Source organism: Protopterus annectens, chromosome 16.part0 (assembly GCF_019279795.1).
Source record: "Protopterus annectens isolate FY-2018-M chromosome 16.part0, PAN1.0, whole genome shotgun sequence".
NCBI classification, from domain to species: Eukaryota; Metazoa; Chordata; order Ceratodontiformes; family Protopteridae; genus Protopterus; species Protopterus annectens.
In genome coordinates, this window is record NC_056750.1 from 383653319 (window position 1) to 383674000 (window position 20682).

A 20682-nucleotide genomic window follows, 5' to 3' on the forward strand; every position below is an offset into this window, starting at 1 on the left:
ATCAGAAGAATCAGAAACAACAGAATCCTGATCAGAAGATTCATAATCAACTTCAGTCCTAGGCCTCTTAGAAGAGGGGGGGGGTTTGGCTACCCCTGATTAGAGTTATTAGATCTTCAGCCATTCTTATCATTGGTTTTTTAGGCATAGAGGCCTGAGCATGTGGCCTGAGCGTTGTTTTTTTTAGGCATGGATCGAGATTTAGGCCTAAGTAAAGAAGCAGGCGTCGGTTTAATATGCAAGTCCATAGGCCTGAATACACCCTCAGAAGTCAGTGCCTGTACAGCGGCTCCGGACCCATCCAAGGTAGAGACATATGCAGGTTCCATAGCTGAAGCATCTCATGGCATACCCGAATGGGTCTCAGTAGAGGCCTGCGAATCAGAAGTATCGGGTATCAGGGGCGAAAATGCCTCACTGAGCACCAACGAACTGGCGACTGGCTTAGGAGAAGCGTCGCCGGCAGTTTTGGACCTTGGCAGCCTGTCTCTGTCTTTATCTTTGCGTTTTTTTGGAATCCCGGTAGTCAGATGGCTAACTGACATTTCTGGATAATTAAACTGAGAATCGAAATATTTAGAGGCGAAAATATACCAATGACGGATAGTGCGCTGATTAAATAAAGCACAAAACTGACAGCAAGGTACGTTGTGATCAGGGCCCAGGCAAGGAATACAGTACGAATGAAAATCTTTATGAGGTATTTGCTTTCCACAAGTAATGCAATTATTAACTTTTACTGACATCGGAAAAAAGCAAGAAAAGGTTTCTCCAACAGGGTACTTAGCTTTAGTTGAAGACTTCGGTTCTGAAACTCGAAAATGAAAGTTTCAGGAGTTGGCTGACTGGCACTTGCGAACTGCTTCTGCTTCAGGCACCGTACACAAGAAAGACTGATGTAATGGCGTCGGCTGCATGTTTTATATCCCTGACGACCTGACATCATGGAAGAAGGGACAACAACCGACGCAGGACCCAAGACTTTGTTAATCAGGCTGACTAAGGGATACCTGCAAGCAGATAACCCAAATGTAATGACTGCAACAGTGAAACATGAAGAACATCAGTATAACACACAGCAGCAAAACTGAATCAAAGCAAATCTAAAAAGGAAAGTTTAAACTGAATGATTTCCTTGTAGTCAGCAGCTTAAAATTTTATAAGAAACAAGTATACCAATGCCTCTGTTGAAACATATAGCCATGCAGAGATTATGATGTTTTTTCTCTAGTTATATTTCAAATAAAAACATCAAACAATATATGAACAGATACAAAGAAGACTGACTTCAAAAATTAGAAGACCATGAAATGAACTATTAAAACAGAATAAAGACATTGAAAAATTAATTGTTTTTCTTTGAAAAGATCCAAACTAATCTATTACTGGTAGGCAAAGATCACAGTTTAGTTATATATAGTTATAGTTACTACCTAGTTTTATATATATATGTGTGTGTGTGTGTGTGTCTGCATATTTATATATATATATATATATATATATATATATATATATATATATATATATATATATATATATATATATATATGGGTCTATTTCTTTTTAATGAAAGTTCAGTTTGCCAAAGCTGAAATTGCAGAACTTAGACTGCCGAAACTTCACATGAATGAAACTACAATATATCGAACCTCACTTCTCCAAAACACTAAAATACAGAAAAGGAACAAAAACAAAGTTTTTTCAGGGGGGCAAGCATCCCACACAACCAATGCACATTATATATACCAACTCTGCGATTGCACTACAGTGGGAAAAGGGTAAATCTCCTTATCTGTATTGTCCCACAATCTACAACTCTGACTGCTATGTAAGACACATTCCTGGTAATGGTGTCAGCACATAAAACAAACACTGTACCTGTTTTGTAATACCAGTCCAGAACTGGTGACCTATGTTTCAGAGAAGTGAGGTTCGATATATTGTAGTTTCATTCAAGTGAAGTTTCGGCAGTCTAAGTTCTGCAATTTCAGCTTTGGCAAACTGAGCTTTCATAAAAAAGAAGCAGACACATGTATATATATATATATATATATATATATATATATATATATATATATATATACTTTATAATATTGAAATTTCATAACATTGAGACTATAACATCGAAAATTCATAACACTGAAAACCCAAAACAATGAAAACTCAGAACACTGAAAGTGCGCTTCATAACATTGAAAACTACATTGCACAAGTAAATGAGATCCCCTCAAACTGCAATACCACCTAACTAACAAACACACTTTCTACTACGTTTCTGCAGGGGGCAAGGCCCCCTGTACCCCCCCATAAATTAAATATACCAACTCCAAGATCGCACTACACTGGAAAAAAGTAAATTTCCTAACCACAGTAAGGTTAGGAAATTAACTTTTTTCCACTGTACTGCGATCTTGAAGTTGGTATATATAATTTACAGGGGTGTGGGGTGTGCAGGATGCTTGCCCCCCTGCAGAAATGTAGTAGAAAGTGTGTTTGTTAGTTAGGTGTTGTTATAGGTGTATAGTATGTTATTTACATATGCACTGTAGTTTTCAATGTTATGAAGCACACTTTCAATGTTTTGGGTTTTCATTGTTTTGGGATTTAGATGTTTTGGTCTCAGTGTTATGAAATTCAACGTTATGAAATTTCAATGTTATGGAGTAGACCCATATATATATAGATATATATATATAGATATAAAAATATGGATCCCATTTCATCCAGCGAATTTACATTTCATCGAAACGTAAATTTGCGACCCCACTTTCACGAAAGTGCATTTTTTTCGAAAATGCAGTTTCGTGTAAAACCAAAAATAAAAAAAAAACAACAGAAAAGATATAAAAACATGCAGTTTGCATGTAACGTTAATTGTACATCAACGTTTAGTGTTGATGTGCAACTAAGCAAACTATTGCTGAGATTGTGGTACAGTGGGGATAAGGGAATATTCCCTTTTCCCCATGTTAGTGCGATCTTGGAGTGAGAATATTAAAGTGCGGCGTGCAGTGGGGGCTTGCCTCCCCGCATAATCGTATTTAGTGTGTGTTTTTATTTTTATTTAGGTTTTATGTTTGTTTCTAAAAGAAAGTGCATTTTCGAAAAAAATGCACTTTCACGAAAGTGAGGTCGCGAATTTTCATTTCAATGAAATGGAAATTTGCTGGATCAAAGTAGATCCATATATATATATATATATATATATATATATATATATATATATATATATAGATATAGATACAGTAGCTTAGATATGAAAAATTTCCCAAGCAGAATATTATTGATAGAATAGTTCCATAACATAGAGAATGAAAGATAAGTGATTTCATTTCTTGATTTGACTTTTAAATTAATTTTAACAGTCTGCGTCTGCCTCAGTTATGGCTATATTAGTAATTTCAGTACATAACTGCACTGCATTTTTCTGATTACGTAGTCTGTCAGTATTAGTTTTAGTCTTATGTACTGAGTGTATGTCAGGCTAGTTAAGGACTTGTCTTTGCAATAATGCAGTTCCAGGACAGTCAGTTCAGAGAAGGAGTCAAAAAGTTCCAAAGTTGCCATTTGCTGTATTTGTAATAAATGTATTCATTTTAACAGTCTGTGTCTGCTTTAGTTAACTAAGGTCTTTAAGTCTGTATTAGTAATTCCAGGATGTAGGTGCACTTCATTTTATTGTTTAAGTTGTCTAACTGTTGCTATTAAACCCTAGTTTCATTCTTATTTACTGAGTATATGTCAGACTAGTTCAGGAATTGCCTTTGCATTAAGGCAGTTCCAGGCCAGTCAGAATTCCAAAGTTGCTGTTTGCTCTGAAATTTTTAATTACTGTTGCATGGTAATAGGTCCAGAACTGGATCTGATTTTTAAATTCAGTTTAACAGTCCGTATCTGCTTTAGCTGAGCTCTTTAAGCCTATATTATATGCGCGCGCACACACACACACACACACACACACACACACACACACACAAATAATACCCTTCTAGTCTGCCAGTATACCAAAACAGTTATTCATATAATAGGAGTGCAGGCTGTTCTTAAAAATATGTAATTTCATAGTCTATTCCATGCATCAGCTACTCTTTCAGATAACCAGTTAGTACATGTCTTATTCCTATAGAATCTTATAGAGTTTGTCTGATGATTTTCTATTTTTTATTATTTTTTTTTAATTGGTTTTAAAACAACATATAAGCAAATCAACTGTAAAAACAAACAACTATTTGCATAGGTCAACAGCTGATCAGTACGTCAAAATAATACATAACAACAATTAATATTTTTCAACCAAGTCTGTAAGGTTAAGCAAAGATTTATATCAATGTGTAGTATTAGAAGTTCTCATCTTTATAGTATACAATTCACTTCTGCAAACAATTTTTTGCCATACTAATAAATTCAAATCTGGGGGGGGGGGGTAACTTTACTTTTCCAATTTTTAGTAATTACTTTTCTGGCTATAGCAATAATAGACAAAAGTAGAGGCACTTGGGTTTTTGGAATCATCTGAGGGATTGGAGCATTAAATAAAACTAAAGATTTAGAAATATTACATCTATCTGACAATAGAGATTGAATGACATTATTAATTTCTTTCCAGAAAGGGGAGACAACTTCACATTCATATACCATATGCGTCCAATCAGCTATTATTTCAGAATCACATCTCTAGCATTTAATCTATTTGATTTATACATAATTTAAATTTTGTTAGGAGTGACAAAAGTTCTGTGTAAGAATTTCCAAGTGAAAAATTTCCAGTATAATGAAGATGTGGTTTTATATGTAGATTTTAATATTATTTTCTTGTATTCTTCAGAGAAGTCTTCATTATTGATTTTTGAGGAATAATGTCAATAGGAATTGTTTGACTATATGAAGTCTAACTGAAGAATTTTATCAGTTTGTGACAAATATGATTTATTTTTCATTGAATTATTCTTGATGTCTGCATGTCCTCCCCGCGGTCGAGTGGCGTTCGAAAGACATGCGTGAATGGGTGTGTCTTTGTTGAAGGTTGGGAGCCGGGCTGGCAACTCGGCACCATAAAAATCTACTGCCAATCATTAGCGGACTGGAGTTCCGCTGTGGCGACCCCTAAACGGGAAAAGCCGGAAAGACAAACATTTGATAAGAATTCCAACGATTTCTTATCTAGGTTAAAAATTTTATTTATCTCAGTATTCACAAAGTCTCTAAATATTTGTAAAATTAACCAACTCTCAGAATCTTGATGGTATTTGGACTGTACATTTTCAACAGTATACATATTAGTACCATTTAAGAATTGATGCCAATAAATTAAGTTATTTTGCGGTTTCTTACTAGCATTTTGTTGAAGTTATGTGTTTCTAAGTAGTCATCTGTAGATGAAATTGGAAACACAGAAATACAATGGTTAGAATATGCAAACGTTTAGAAAAACATCTTTTAATAACCAGATGAAACAATTAGGGACTATTTGTTTATGACTGGTTGTGATATATTTATTGTTTACTAATAATATTTCTTGATGTATTTGTTTCCATTTTGAATCCTTAGATTAATTTATCCACAATGCTATAACTTTTACAACTGTTGAAACCAGGGAATCCTATTCCACCATTATCCCAACTGCTTCTGTGCCAATCTAAAGAAAATCTTGGTTTATTAGGATGTCAAAAAAATTTAAGTAGAATATTATTTATCTTCTTCATCAATTTTTATGGTGTAGATATTACTAAAGATTGTAAGACAAACAATAGTTTAGGGAGAATTACCATCTTAATAAGCATTACTTGTTCTTCTATGGTAAAGAAAAAGTATTTGTGACTAAACCTAAAATGTTATCAACAACCTGTTGAAAGTTTGTATAATTTCTTTACTATTAGACATAATTGTTTTACCAAGGTATTTCATTTGATTGCTTTTCAAATTGAAGTTAGAATATTTTTTGTATGAAGTTTTTTATTTTTTTTATTAATTAAGTGCTTGTTTTATTATGATTAAAGCTTGAGATTTCTTCAAACTGACTCACTGAACTAATTAATTGTTCTAATTAATTTTCTATATTTCCTGTTGTTAGTAAAATATCAGCAAAAACATATTTTGTTTTGATACCATTAATATTCTTATTGAGTCTAATACTATTAGCAAAAGGTTCCACAGCTAATGCAAAAATAAAGGTAACAACGGACAGCCCTGTTTCCCGCCTTTTTATAATTTAAAGTAATTAGAAAGAAAATAACCTATTTTAACATAGGCACAAGAGTTATTGTATAACTCAGAAATTAATGCAATTAGCTCAGGTGAGAAATTATACACTAAGTGTTTTAAACAGGTATGACCAATTAACTATTATCAAAAGCCTTATCTAAATTGAGATTAATGATACAAAGCTCTTTATTTTTATTTGCATAGTCTGTTAATGTATGTATTCTTATTATGCTATGTACTTATCTATTTAAAATAAACCCAGTTTGATCCTTGTTAATTAGTTTGGGCCTAAGTAGATTAGTTATGGAGATGAACATGTTATAGTCCACATTTAAAAGTAAAACGGGTTTGTATGATGCACACTTTGTAGAATCCTTATCTTGTTTTAAAAGAGGTGACATAAGGGAATATTGCCATGATGGGGAGACTTCAGCAGTTGTTTTATTTCCTCTAGAGACCTAATCTAACATTTTAACTGCATCATCTGGTATTATTTTATATAGTTCTGGTATAAGACCATCTAAGGCTGGCACCTTATTATTTTTTAACTTTTTATTTGAGCTTTTATTTTGGGCAGCCACAGTGGTGCAGCAGTTAGCGTTGCCACCTTACAGCAAGAGGTTCTCCGGTTCGATCCTTGGCTGGGGTCCCTTCTGTGCAGAGTCTGCATGTCCTCCCTATGGTTGCGTGGGTTTCTTCCGGGTGCTTCAGTTTCCTCCCACATCCCAAAGGCATGCTGTAAGTGGATTGGATACTCTAAATTGGCCCTAGGCATGAGTGTGTGCATGTGTGTGCCTTCTGTGGAAGGTTGTGCACTGGGCTGGCAACTCAACACTGTAAAACTCCACTGCAAATCATGAGTGGTCAGGTAATCTGCTGTGGCAATCACTAACTGGGAAAAGCCGAAAGAAGAAGATTTTATCTTTTCCTTCTGTTAAAGTGAATGGTCTGTCAATTATTTTATTTGTTCACGTGTTATTTTATTATTTATATTTTCCCTTAGAACAGTTTCAACTATATCATCATTATCTAGGTTATTTGTATTATTATTTATATTTTTATAAAATATTTTAAAGCCCTCAAGAAAACTTTTAATATCTGTTCTTCTTTATTTGTATGTTTTATAATTTTTGGTATGATTTAGTTTATTCATTTTCTTTGATCTAAGAGCAAGTTTTTGCAAGCTTAAAGGGTTTATTGATTATGCCTGAAGTTTACATTTTTCCAGGTTTATTGAAACTTTATGATTTAGAATTTCAACATATTTTGTACTTAAGTTTTTAATTTAGACTGAATGATGGTGTCATTTGGATTTAGATTTAACTTTAGTGCATCAATTTTGGTCTTAGTGTATTCAATTCTTTGTCACATTCTCTTGTCTTACTAATATACCAGGTTGTAATGCTTCAATTTAAGTAAGCCTTTAATGAATCCCACAGGACAATGTGCCAGGCACTTCACCATTCATGTTTATTTCTAGGAAATTTTTAATCTCTTTAACATACCAATCCTTGAATGTTTTTATTTTAATAATGTATGCTGGTAATCTCATGTGATATATTAAATTGTCAGATTTTAAAATAATATTAAAGATTACAGCATTATGATCCAATAATGGACATGACATTATTGAAACGTCTTTGATAAGTGATAACATTTCTACTACTTTTTGATAAATCCAAACATTTCCAGAAGCAGTTCTCTCTAAATGCTCTATATATCTGAATGAGGTCTCCTCTTAAATATCTATATGACACATTGTACAAGTTCAGATATTTTAGTCTTTCATAATTGCTTAAATTCTTCACAACCATGGATGCCCTTGGTATATGTCCAGTGTAGTCTTTCCAGTTTACTCATGCTAGTTTTCTTATAAGGTTTCCATATTGTTATTCTATACTCAAACGTTTGGGTCTAATATAAAGGTCTACTTTATATCAACGGAAGTCAAAATGTTGAACTCTCACATGAGCGGAAATACAGCAACTCGATGTTTATTTTTTTGGATAACAGTACAGTGAAGATCGGAATATTGAATATTTGCCCTTTCATCACTGTAGTACGATCTCAAAGTTGGAATATATAATTAGTGAGGGTGGGGTGGGGGGCACAGCCCTCCCAACAATAGTGATATTGAATTGTTAAATTTACGCTCATGTGAGCATTTAAAATGTTGATCTTTCGGCTATTTAGTATAGGCACTAATATAACCGACAAATGATGATTTCATCAGTTCTGTTTTCTTGGATGTTGTACATCTTTTTATACAACATATAATTGTATAAAATTAGAAAAACTCAACAATGGATCTACACATATACCCAGGTTCTTAAATTAATCTGCAGTTTCAATTACTGTGTGCTGAATTAAATATTCTCCTTTCAATGCAGGTCTCTCAAATTTCATGTACTCATTACTAATTATATTAGTCTAGGACATAATTGACCCACATTTTGCTGTTTAAGTGGTCTAAATGTTGGTATTAAACATCAGTGTTATTCTTATGAACTAAGTATATGTCAGGTTAGTTCAACACTTGTCTTTGCTGTAAGGCAGTTCCAGGCCATTCAGCTCAGAGATAAGGGTTTAAGAATCCCAAAGTTGCTGTTTGCTTCAATCTTTTAAATTACTGTTGAATCATAATAGAACCATCACATAGACGAAAGAAAGATAAGTATTTTCATTTCTTGATCTGATTTTTAAATTCATTTTAACAGTCTGTATCTACTTTAGCTCAAGTCTTTAAGCTTTTATTAATAATTCCAGTATATAGCTGCACTGCATTGTGCTGTTTAAGTGGTCCCACTGTTGGTATTAAACCCTGGTTTCATTCTTATGAACTGAGTGTATGTCAGGCTAGTTCAGGACTTGTTTTTGCATTAAGGCAGTCCCAGGCCAGTCAGCTCAAAGCTAGGGGTCTAAATGTTTTAGCTCCCACCCACCCTGCTGTAGTTGTATTCTTAAACCCAGTGAATCTGTTATTTGCCTGTTAGGATAATTTATCAACATATTTCCCTCCCTTTCCCCATTTATTGGCTGTTGACAATGGGCACATAAGTATAATTTTGCACCCCCCCTTAACTACTCATCAGACTAAAAGGCCTTTGATAAAATCGCTTAGTGATGATGATGCTTGCACTGATTCTGATTTTAGTATAAAATTAGTCAGTCTTCTTACTATAATTAGTTTACTGGTTCTTGCTGGGGGCAGAAGGTGGTTTCAAGGCTAGTTGTTTTGTATTGAACTTTAAATACTTAGTAGCAAGTCCACCCAGATATTATTCTAAAACTAAACTCCAAGCAGTTATAGATACCTATTACAACGGAGTCCTTCTTGTCTGTATCATGGACCAGCACCTCCCCACAACTTCTCTAGCCAGCCTAAATGGGATGGGTATTTTGAGACAGTAAAAAGGACTGTAGCTCACTGCAAATGCTTACTTTCAAAAATTACTTTTTATAGAAAACAAAAATGAACCCCTGAGGGTTAAAACTATTTTACACACAGGTTAAGCGCTTTCATCTGCTACCTGCAGATTTCATCAGAACAGTGAAATGTGTGTTACTCCCCCCCCATATAATACATTTAAAAAAAAAAATCAAGATCCAATGGGAATGCTCAATCAATTAACCTTCTCATGAATAAAATATAACCTTATTAATATTCATTAATTCTGCTCATTCAACCTGCACAGTCTTATATTACACCCTGTTGCCATACAGTTTCTGAGTATACCTATAAAACAATCACATGTACTTATGTATATCACATTTGGGTATAAAACCACATTATATAACATATAAATGTGTTAAATCATTCTGTGATAAGTATATACTTATTTAGAACACAATATTGTACTTTTGTAATGTAGTTTAAGAACACATTTATACAAAAAAACATATATAACATATAAAAATGCTTGTATGTGCTGTTAAAAAATATATACATCTTTAATACTCAATATTGTACTTTTGTTATTTAAACAATGTATCCTGACATGTTGCCTCCATTTTTATTATACCAACTTTCTTTTTTTGTTTTACTATTCACTTATTTCTAACTTTATTCTATACATGCATACCCTACTACAACATGTTATTCATATCCTTGCATCCAAAATTGGTTTAGTGGGAATATAGTCGTTCAACCCAGGTTCTTTGGTTGCATTTAACCTGAGTTGACATTTGACCTCTTTTTCAGCTAATTTGACCTTAACATTTCCTCCCCTTAAATCCACCTTTACCTGTTCTAAAATCCCAAACTTAAACACATGGCTTGCATCATATTTAAGTATGTGTCTACACAAAGCATTGTTTTTATCATTTTTCCTTATACAGTAGGTATGACCATATATCCTGTTCCTCAATTGTCTGTCCATCTTCCCCACATAATAACTCTGACATACCATATACTTGGCCAAGTATATGACATGTTGGGATAAACATCTCCCTTTCTTAAACCTTACTCTAGTGTGGTTGACATCCCCCAATGTAATTATTTTCTCTTCTATAATCTCCTTACACTGCTGACACTGCCCACATTTTTTGGTGTGCCCATCTCCAGTGTCACCCTTTATTCTGCCTTTCACTCTCTCAAACCTATTTTTTAGGTTAGATCCAGTCTTGTAAACAGGGTCTACATTATAACATCAAAGTTGTAAAACTTTGAATGTTATAATATCGAACCAACTACATCGAAGGATGAAAATAGTGAAGCCCCAAAATATTGAATTCTTACCTAGGGCAAGATTTCGGTGGGCCATTCCGTGGCTTTGCTATTTCATCCACTGTGGTGTGATAGTTATGGACGGACCTTAGGGTTAGGGTGCGGGTTAAGGTAAGTGGATAGGTAGGAATGTATGTATGGTGTAGTGTAGGGTTGGGTTTTGTTAACTGTATGTATGTGTATTCATTAGTTTGTGCATAGTTTCGTAAGGTATGTGTGCGGTAGTTAAAGACCTTAGGGTTAGGGTGCGGGTTAAGGTTAGTGGATAGATAGGAATGTATGTACGGTTTAGTGTAGGGGTAGAAGTAGGGTTTTGTTAAGTGTATGTGTGTGGTTTATTTATTTTGGTGTGCTTGTGTCGTGTGTATGTTTTGCAGAACAGCGATTTTTTTTCCCTGGGAAAAAAAATCACTATTCTGAGTGTTCAATGTTATCATATTTTGAAATTCCAAGTTCGAACTTATGGTGTTCGATATTTTGAAATTTCGAATACATGATATAGACCCTTGTAAACATACATAGGCCCTGTATCCACTTTACTTAAATCAAGTTATCACTTCTTAGAATATTCCAATTTTGTCTCATTATTTTCTTATCTCCTCAGCATATGGATTATATTCCACTACACAAGCCCTATGGTATGAATTTTCCTTCTCATTCTCATGTTCTTCCCTGTTTTTCTCCAATCCAATACCAACAAGTGGTTTGTATTTTTCCTCCATTCTCTCAGTATATATTGAGTGACATCATCAATTAGATATCTGGGGTAACCCCTTTCCCCAAATAATCTTCCTATATATTCTCACTCTTTCTTCATTTCATTGAAATCAGATGTCATTTTTGCAGCTGTTATGCACTGACCCTTAATGATGCTCTTTTTTGACTTGCTGGGTGACGACTAGTATATTCTAGATATGAGTTGCTGAAGGTTTATTTTCTATATATTCTGGATTTAAATCCTGCTGTCCCATTTGATATAAAGGTGTCTAAGTATGCTACCCTTGTCTTGCTACTATTATGGGTGAATTTTAAATAACTACTGATATAATTCAAATACTTCACAAATACATCTACTTCACTTGTTGTACCATCCCATAAAATAAAAATATCATCCAAAAACCTAGTGTGGCATATACATTTACTAGCATATTTACTATCCAAAATATATTCACTTTCCCAGTCTAGTAACACCATATTTGCATATATGGGGGCGCACACCGCCCCCATAGCTACCCCGTTTTTTTGTCTATAGTATTCACCCTCAAACCAGATGTAATTGAAATCCAGTACAATAGACAAACTCACAAATTAAACTAGTCTTTTCCCACTCAAAGTTCATGTACTTCTGAATACTGTTACTAAACCTTTCTAGTCCTTCTTCCTTTGGGATGCAGGAGAACAAATCCACCACATCAATGGTTACAAACACTAACCCTTCCTTCCAAATTTCGGGTTTCAACCTTTACAAAAAGTCCCATGAGTCTTTCACTATATGGTACACTCTATCATATATTGGTTTTAACCATTCATCTATTACTTTCCCATATGGGAATGTCTTAGACCTACTTCCGGAAATAATGGGCCTATAAGGGGGATCTTCAATATTTTTATGGATCTTTGGGATCCCTACTATGGTGGCAAGTACTGGATGCTCCACTCTCAAAAAACTGTGCAAATTCATATCTGTCCTGTTGTCCAAAAGGAACTCCTGTAGATATAAATTGATCCTTCTATGTCCGATGTTTACTTCACTGATAGAAGATACCATATACTTACTATCATTATGTAATATTTCAAATATTTTGTTGTTGTAATCCTATGTTTCTACTAGTACTATGCCCCCCCCCAAATCTGGTTTCATAACTCGAATGTCAGCCTCATAACATATTTTGTTTAATAATTTATTTTCTTCCCTACTTAAATTGTATCTTCTCTTTCCTTTCATACTCTTCTCTTCATTGCCTCATTTCTCCATGCTCCTTGAATTATATAGGGGTGAGTAACACACATTTCACTGTTCTGATGAAGTCTGCAGTTAGCAGATGAAAGCACTTAACCTGTGTGTAAAATAGTTTTAACCCTCAGGGGTTCATTTTTATTTTTCTATTAAAAGTGATTTTTTGAATGTAAGAATTTGCAGTGAGCTGCTGTCCTTTTTAGCGTATATTTGGTATATATTTTTGGTTATTTGGCTGTATATACACTTACAACTTGGTATCTTGAGACAGTGTAAGAATTGTCTCATGCTGCCTGGAAATAATTTATTCCTCAAACAACATAACACAGTATGTGAGAGTTATAGATATATAATATCCATGGAGGCAAGAATCCCATACATAATAAACTTAGACACCAAAATCTTGTGCAGTACACCACACATCACTCCTCTCCAAGGCCATTACAATACACATAATGCATCATATGCTGAGGTTCTAACGATTAACTTCCCTAAACCTGAAAGACCTCCAAAACACAACACAGGTACAAAGTACAATCAAATTAAGCCTACTTCCTCACATAATGCAAGGACTCCCAAAGTCACAGATGCTGTCAGGCATCAACCCAACCATTTTTGTTATAGCTGAATCCACTGTAAGACTTACAGATGTGCCTCTTACCAGACTGAGCAAGGAAACTGTGACAGCTGCCTGTCTGGTGCAAGGATCCATGAGATCATGATTGCAGTCAAGTCCATGAACAACAAGTACCAGTGTGACTCTGTCATACTTCATACTGGTTTTAATGACTTGAGTTGTACTTCCCTGGATTATATGAAGAGAAACATGATGGAGCTCTCAAATTGTGTTTCTGAGGCAGGTATGAGCCTAGCATTGAACAGCATTCTAAATTCACCAAAGATAATTCTACCATACAAGCAAAAAATAACTGACTTCAATAGTTGGCTTAGTTTTTGGTGTCATTCAAAGGAGGTTCAATATTTGTCAGCCAGAAATGATATGGCTGACAGACCATACTGCTTCACCAGGGATGGACTGCATTTTCCCCCTCTAGAGTTGTGATTATTGGTGAAGGCACTGTCCACCCCACAGTGCCTTTTTTAGGCAATGCCAACTTGATAAGCCTACCAACATAATGAACCAAAGGAAAATATGAAGGTGTTACTAATCAATGCTAGAAGTCTAAATAAGAAACCCCACTCCCTACAAGCCCTTCTCACCCTGGAGGACATTGACATATGTGTAGTGTCTGAGACATGGTTTAAAATAGAGGAGAGCACTCCAGCTGTGCAGGGTTATAATATCTTCCACAAGTTTAAACCAGCTACTGCACAGGAGGGGAAAAATTTGGAGATGTCTCATTCTACATTCAGAAGAGACTCACATTAAGACTGGTAAAGCACCATGATGCACTAGTGCTTCTTCATGTCCAAATAATCATCACAAAGGTCCAATACCATATATTACCAAGCTATAGAACTCCTTTTATAACACAGGAAATCCACAATGCCTATCTACAGGAACTAAAATCATTCAGTATTAAACCCAATACCATCCTCCTAGGTGATCTAAACTATCCAACTATAGACTGGAAAACCTGCAACACAACCACTAATGCACAAGCACAAAGATTCATGGACTTTGTCAATACAAATTCCCTGGAACAATAAGTCATAGTACTCACTACGGGGAATAACAGCTTAGATCTTGCCCTTACTAATATGGTAATGTCTTTCACTGTTCCTTGCATATAGGTTCATAGGCAGGTACTAGGCTATTGGCCCTAGGGCCTATATAAGCCTAGCCAAATGGTACCTTGGCTTTTGCCACCCAAGAAAATTATTTTCCTGTGCCCCTGTCAAGCAGAGCCACAGAAGTGATCCCCGGGGTGAATTTCCTATCTGCCATCCAATCATCATGGTTTTTCTTGAAGAGTGCTAATGAGGAGCTTTGTTTGATATAGATAGGTAGTTTGTTCCAGAGTATGGGAAGTCTCTGAGACAGGAATCTATCCCTCCAGCATGTTCTGTTTATTGTGGTGACAAGGTTTAGGTCCCTAGAGCGTGTAGCTCTGCGGGATTGGGATTTCTTTACGTGGAGCATGTCCAACAGCTCTGGGTTTGACATAGCTTTGTATGTTAGGCGGAGATCGCCTCTGAGTAGGCGATATGTGCCAGAGTAAAGCTGGAGTTTTTTGAGATGGTCTGCATAGGGTATCTGTTTGAGGCCGATAATCCTCTTTGTGAGGTATTTCTGTGGCCTTTCCAGTTGTTGCAGATATCTTGTGAGGTACATACCAAAAGGGGCATTGTACTCTATAATGGGTCTAATGAGTGATGAGTAGAGGGGAACAATGACATCTAGGTCTGACCATAAAGCAGTCACCTTTAAAATAAAACTGAAACCAGAGATCTGTTCCACCCAAAATGCATTTCTAATTTTATTTAAGACAAACTATCTTTTTCTAAGTGATACACTGGCAAACTTCAAATCCTGACCAAACCAAGTTAATTTCACTGAATACACAGAACTGTACACTGCCACTGTATACCAGCATGTAAATAGCTGCACTGATGCAGCTTTACCTGTAGGAACAAGTGCAGGGCAAACCACAGAAACAAACCCATGTGGGGGAATCATAATATCAACAAGCTTATAATGAAGGGAAAAGAATGTTGACCAAAAGTAAGAAGAGTAATTCCTAAAATGTCTGAGCAACTTTCACTTTAATAAACTCAGGAGCTTAATTAAATTCACCAAAGCCAAGTTTGAGGTTAAAATAGCTACCCAAGCAAAAGACAATCACAAAGCATTTTTAGTTATGTTCATATTCTCAACAGCAAAACGTTGCAATGCACTGAGCTGATAGTGAATGATTTTACCTACATTGAGGCTGAAGATATAGCATACTTACTGGTTGATAAATTTAACTCTGTCTTTAACCCTTTCTTCCCCTCCATCTGTCCCAATATACCTGAAACTTGCTTGCCTCCAGCTAGCACACAAGACCGAGTCCTAAAACTGCTATCAAAAGCTAAAAATACTGCATCAGTGGGTCCCGACAATATCACTGGATGCATAAATCACAGTTTGCCCCCCCCCAATAATACTATTCATTCCCAGCCTCCATACAGGTTTTGTACCAAGTGAATGAAGAACTGCTACAGCCATTCTACTGTATAAGGGAGGACTTTCCATGGACACAAGCAATTATAGATCCACAAGTCTGACCAGCCTCATATGCAAAGCCGCAAAAAGACTAATCATGGAAATAATCAATTAGGATATAGGGAACCTCCAAACTCTAGAACTATCTCAGTTTGGATTCCTTAAGGGCAGGTCATGTGTACATATCCTATTGGATTTCTTTGAAAAGGTCATCAAAACAATGGATGAAGGCAAAATGGTACATACCACATACCTTGACTTGGCCAAAGCTTTTGACATAATTCCCCACCCAGTCATAGTAGAAAAGCTAAATAAATTGTAATAAACCATTATGTCACCCACTGGATTGGCAAGTGGATCACAGATAGGATGTATATAATCAAGATAGGGGACTTTACCTTCAAAAAGAGTCCAGTCACCAGTGGAGTCCCCCAGGGTTCTGTGCTGGGATCTGTTTGGCATCTTCCTTTCTGAAGTAAAACCCAATATCAAAGGGGTCTGGTTGACTAAGTGTGCAGATGACTGCAAGCTAGCAGCAGTCAATGAATCCCCACATGACTCAGCCATCTTGCAGGAAGGTTTGTCCCAAATAAAGAACTTGCGCCAGAATCATGGTCTGAAACTAAATGCCAAAAAATGCATTGCTGTTTCCTTTGGGAAGTCATCTACCCCAGGGAACTACCACAATGACAATACACCCCTAAGAGTTGACGCAGCTGTTTAGCATTTGACCAACTTGTGTCCATTTTTCTAAGAAAGACCTTCTATATTGCACAGCTTATAAACAAAGGGACTCATTAGGCCAGTTACTGAATAAAATGCCCCCTTTGGCATGTATCTGTCTAAACAAGTGGAACACCCAAAGAAATATGTTAGTAAAAGGTTACAAGGGCCAAACAACATGCCCTACACACCAATTCAAAGCCCTGTCACTATACTTGGTATCCCACAGACTGCTAGAAGGTGATCTGTGTCCCGACACACAAGGCGTCCTCTGACCCATTACTGATGGATTTACTGCACACCAGCAAGTCAAATGCCATCAGGAATATTCAGTGAAGGAATCTAAACCTCTTCTGCAACATCAACAGAAGGGTTTGGAAAGACAGGTATATCTTGCAGACGATCCCTCTGCTCTGGAATAGACTCTCATCCACATAAAACAAAATTTATCCCTGTCCATAGTCAAGTGTGACTTTGATCTATTCATTGGAAATAAAAGATTTACCCCAAGACTACCCCCTGTACTACTAATGGACACAGGCAGCTCCTAAATATTTTATATCACTCATGGGTCCCTTCAAATAATCTATGGCTATTCTCATTGGGATCATAGGAAGTTACTAGGCTATTGGACCTGAGGCCCTTACGAGCCTAGCCAAGAATTTAGCCCATGTTCCGACAAGTCAGCACCCAATGCCCTTGTCCAGCAGGGACACAGGTGGAATCCCAGGGGTGTATTTTCTGTTCCCCATCCAGTTATCCAGGTTGTGCTTAAAAAGGGTTAATGAGGTAGTCTGCTTGACATGGAGTGGCAGTCTATTCCACAGAGGAGGGAGTCTCTGGGACACAGATCTGCCCCATCGGCAAGTTCAACTGATGTCACAAACCAGGTTGAGGTCACGCATGCGGGTTGATCAAGTGGAGCTTGACTTGTGGATGTGCAGCAGTCCCATCAAGGCAGGGTCTGAGATTGCTTTGCATGACAGACAGAGGTCACCTCTGAGGAGTCCGTAGAAGACTGAGTAGAGGGACAGGACCTTTATCTGTGTAGGGTAGATGTTTGAAGCCCTGGATTCTCCTGGTGAGGAATCGGTGATCTCTTCAGCTGCTGCATGTGCTTTGTGAGGTACATGCAAAAAGGGGCATTGTATTCAATAAGGCATCTTATAAGGGAAGAATACAGGGATGTTATGACCACCTTGTCCCTGGATGAGATACCCTTACTAATGAGGTGGGCCATGTAGAAAGCCTTCCATACGATGGAGGCAGTATGGTGGTCAAAAGCTAGTTTGCTATCAACCTGGGTGCCCAAGTCCCTCACAACTGATTGTGTGATTAGGACCTTTTTATTAATGTGATCATTTGTAGGGGTGTCACTCTCCCCAAAGGGGATGATTATGCATTTTTTGGCATTCAGTTTGAGACCATGTTTCTGGCACCAGTCACTTGGGTGAGAACCTCTTGGAGATGTCCACATCACTAGGGGAATTGATGACAGTACACAGCTTGCAGTCATCTGCAAATTTGGTCAGTCATAGCCCATTGATTTTGGCTTTCACTTCAGGAAAGTATATATCAAACAACAAAGGCCCCAAAACTGAACTCTGGTGTATACTGCTCTTTAAGGGTTCAACTGCTTGAGGTGGCTTCCATTATTTTGACTAGGTGGGTTCTATCAGTGAACCAGTTTGCTATCCATCTAGTAACATACAAAATGATGCCTAGTTGAGAGAGTTTATCCACTGTACCTGAGTGGGGAATAGTACTGAAGGCTTTGGCCAGGTCAAGGTAGGTGGTGTGCACCATCGTCCCCTTCTCCATGGCTTTGGTGACTGTCTCAAAGAAGTCAACCAAATTTAACAGGCATGTCCTCCCCTTTGATGAAACCAAACTGTGTGGGATCGAGTGTTTGGAGGTTGCCAATGTCCTTGTTAATGAGGTCCATGATAATCCACTCCATCGCCTTGCAGGCCAGGCTAGTTAGGCTGATGGGGCTATAATTTCCTGGATCAGTGGACACTCCACCTTTGTGTAAAGGGATGACAGTGGCTGTACTCCACTCAGGTGGGATGAAGCTGGAACCAGGCTATGGTTGAACAGGGTACTAATGGTGGTAATATACAGGGATGCCTAGGGATACTATATAATTATCAACCATGGGATGGGTAAGGCCGTGTCTAACCAAATGGGATAGGTTAATTCGAGCACAAAAAAGGGAAATTGTCAAGGCTTAAAATGGCCCACAAGGGCTGCTAACTTAGTATTTACCTATGAGCCTATAAAGTTAAATACTTATCACAGATAAAGCACCATTCTAATTATGAAAAATATCTGACTGATGGCATATAGTACAAAACTGGAATGGACTTCCAGCACACATCAAAATGGACCCCAAACTGAAAAAAAATCTAAAGTATTACTTAATGCATCAATCTTGACCAGAAAAAATAAAAAATTTAGTAGGTAACAAGCGTGTTGATTTTTAGAACTTTTACCTATTTTCAGTGAGTGAATGAATGCAATGTTTGAAAACTGCTAAGAAGAATTCATAATTTTCTTCTCTTTTCAATTTATTAAATACCAGAGAAGCTAGTTCCTTGATGGCAATTCTTTCCTAGGTTATGAGGTGGATTGTTACCTTTGAAGATAAAGGATCTAGGAGTAATCATTTAAACTGATTGTTGACATAATGTTATGCCATCTTGTCAGCATGTTATAATTTATATGAAATGTACTGAGAGCTGTCAGTAACTTAACTGTGGTTTTATTCCATATTTTAGGGCACAGGAATAAATGAAGCAAAATTAAAAAGCCTGTATCTAACTGCGTTTACTGTAATTGGACTTCACAGAGTTTTTAGCATATGCCCAACTCAGGTAAATATATATAAAAAACAAGTCTTATTTAACTTGTATGATTACTATTCTTCCCATTTGCAGAATTTCTATGATTATCTTCAGTATCACCCTTCTGGCAAACAAAACCATCTCTCTGCTTTCTTTTGTAGGTTTTTTTTGTTTTCTATCTTACAAGTCAATGTAAATTAAATTCCTCCTATTTTGAAGTGAATTATGGACAGAATAATTGCTACCGCCATACTGTCCTAGTATTTCTTTTTATCTTAATGTTACTTGCATTTGCTTAACTTAACTGATGTGTTAGCTTGTTTATATCCACCAATACAAAAATCAGAGAGCATAAATATGTGAAACACTAATTTTGCAAACAGTTTTATACTGAGCAGTTTCTATCTATTGTTCTGCTATCATCTTTTGTTTCAAAATTATTGTTCTGATGTAAGTATTCAAAAACTCTATATACGATACACAGGTAATGCACAGCAAAGTACATAAGGATGTTCATGGGAAAATCCTATATGCAATTCAGAGACAATGAGATTCATGTGTTGGGTCGAAGTTATGCTAATGTGCACCATTAATGTGTCGGGTGCACAGAATAACTGCAAATCAGTAGCACACACATGCTGAGGCAATTTTTATACAGCATAATTATGCACCAAGGCTGCGAATGGCTTCAGGTCAGTGACTTTCACAGAAGTCTATTAACTAGCAATATGACATCCACTTGACAAACCTGAAAAGCCACTATGGCTACATTGTTATAGTCTGAGCACAAAGCATGTCATACAACAATCATCAAATCTTCTTATGCATATGTATAATTTTAGGGAGAAGTGCAGTTAAGCAGCAAAGTACTAATATTTCTATTAATACCTATATACACACAAATATGTATATATATATATATATATATACACACACACACACACACACACACACACACACACACACACAACACATATGTATATATGGGCACACAAACACATACACACGCATATATATCTATACTGTGATACTGACTGCTAAACCAGGGAAAAACACTGAT

General features: G+C 36.3%; 1 protein-coding gene across 1 annotated transcript in view; it reads left to right on the forward strand.

Moving 5' to 3' along the window:
* The window catches only part of C5 (complement C5), a 1726304-nt gene that overhangs the window by 1081196 nt on the left and 624426 nt on the right, over positions 1-20682 (forward strand). The window contains exon 27 of the mRNA XM_044057986.1: positions 19557-19652. Within this exon, the coding sequence (XP_043913921.1) occupies positions 19557-19652 (96 nt within the window). The remainder of the gene's footprint in view (positions 1-19556; positions 19653-20682) is intronic.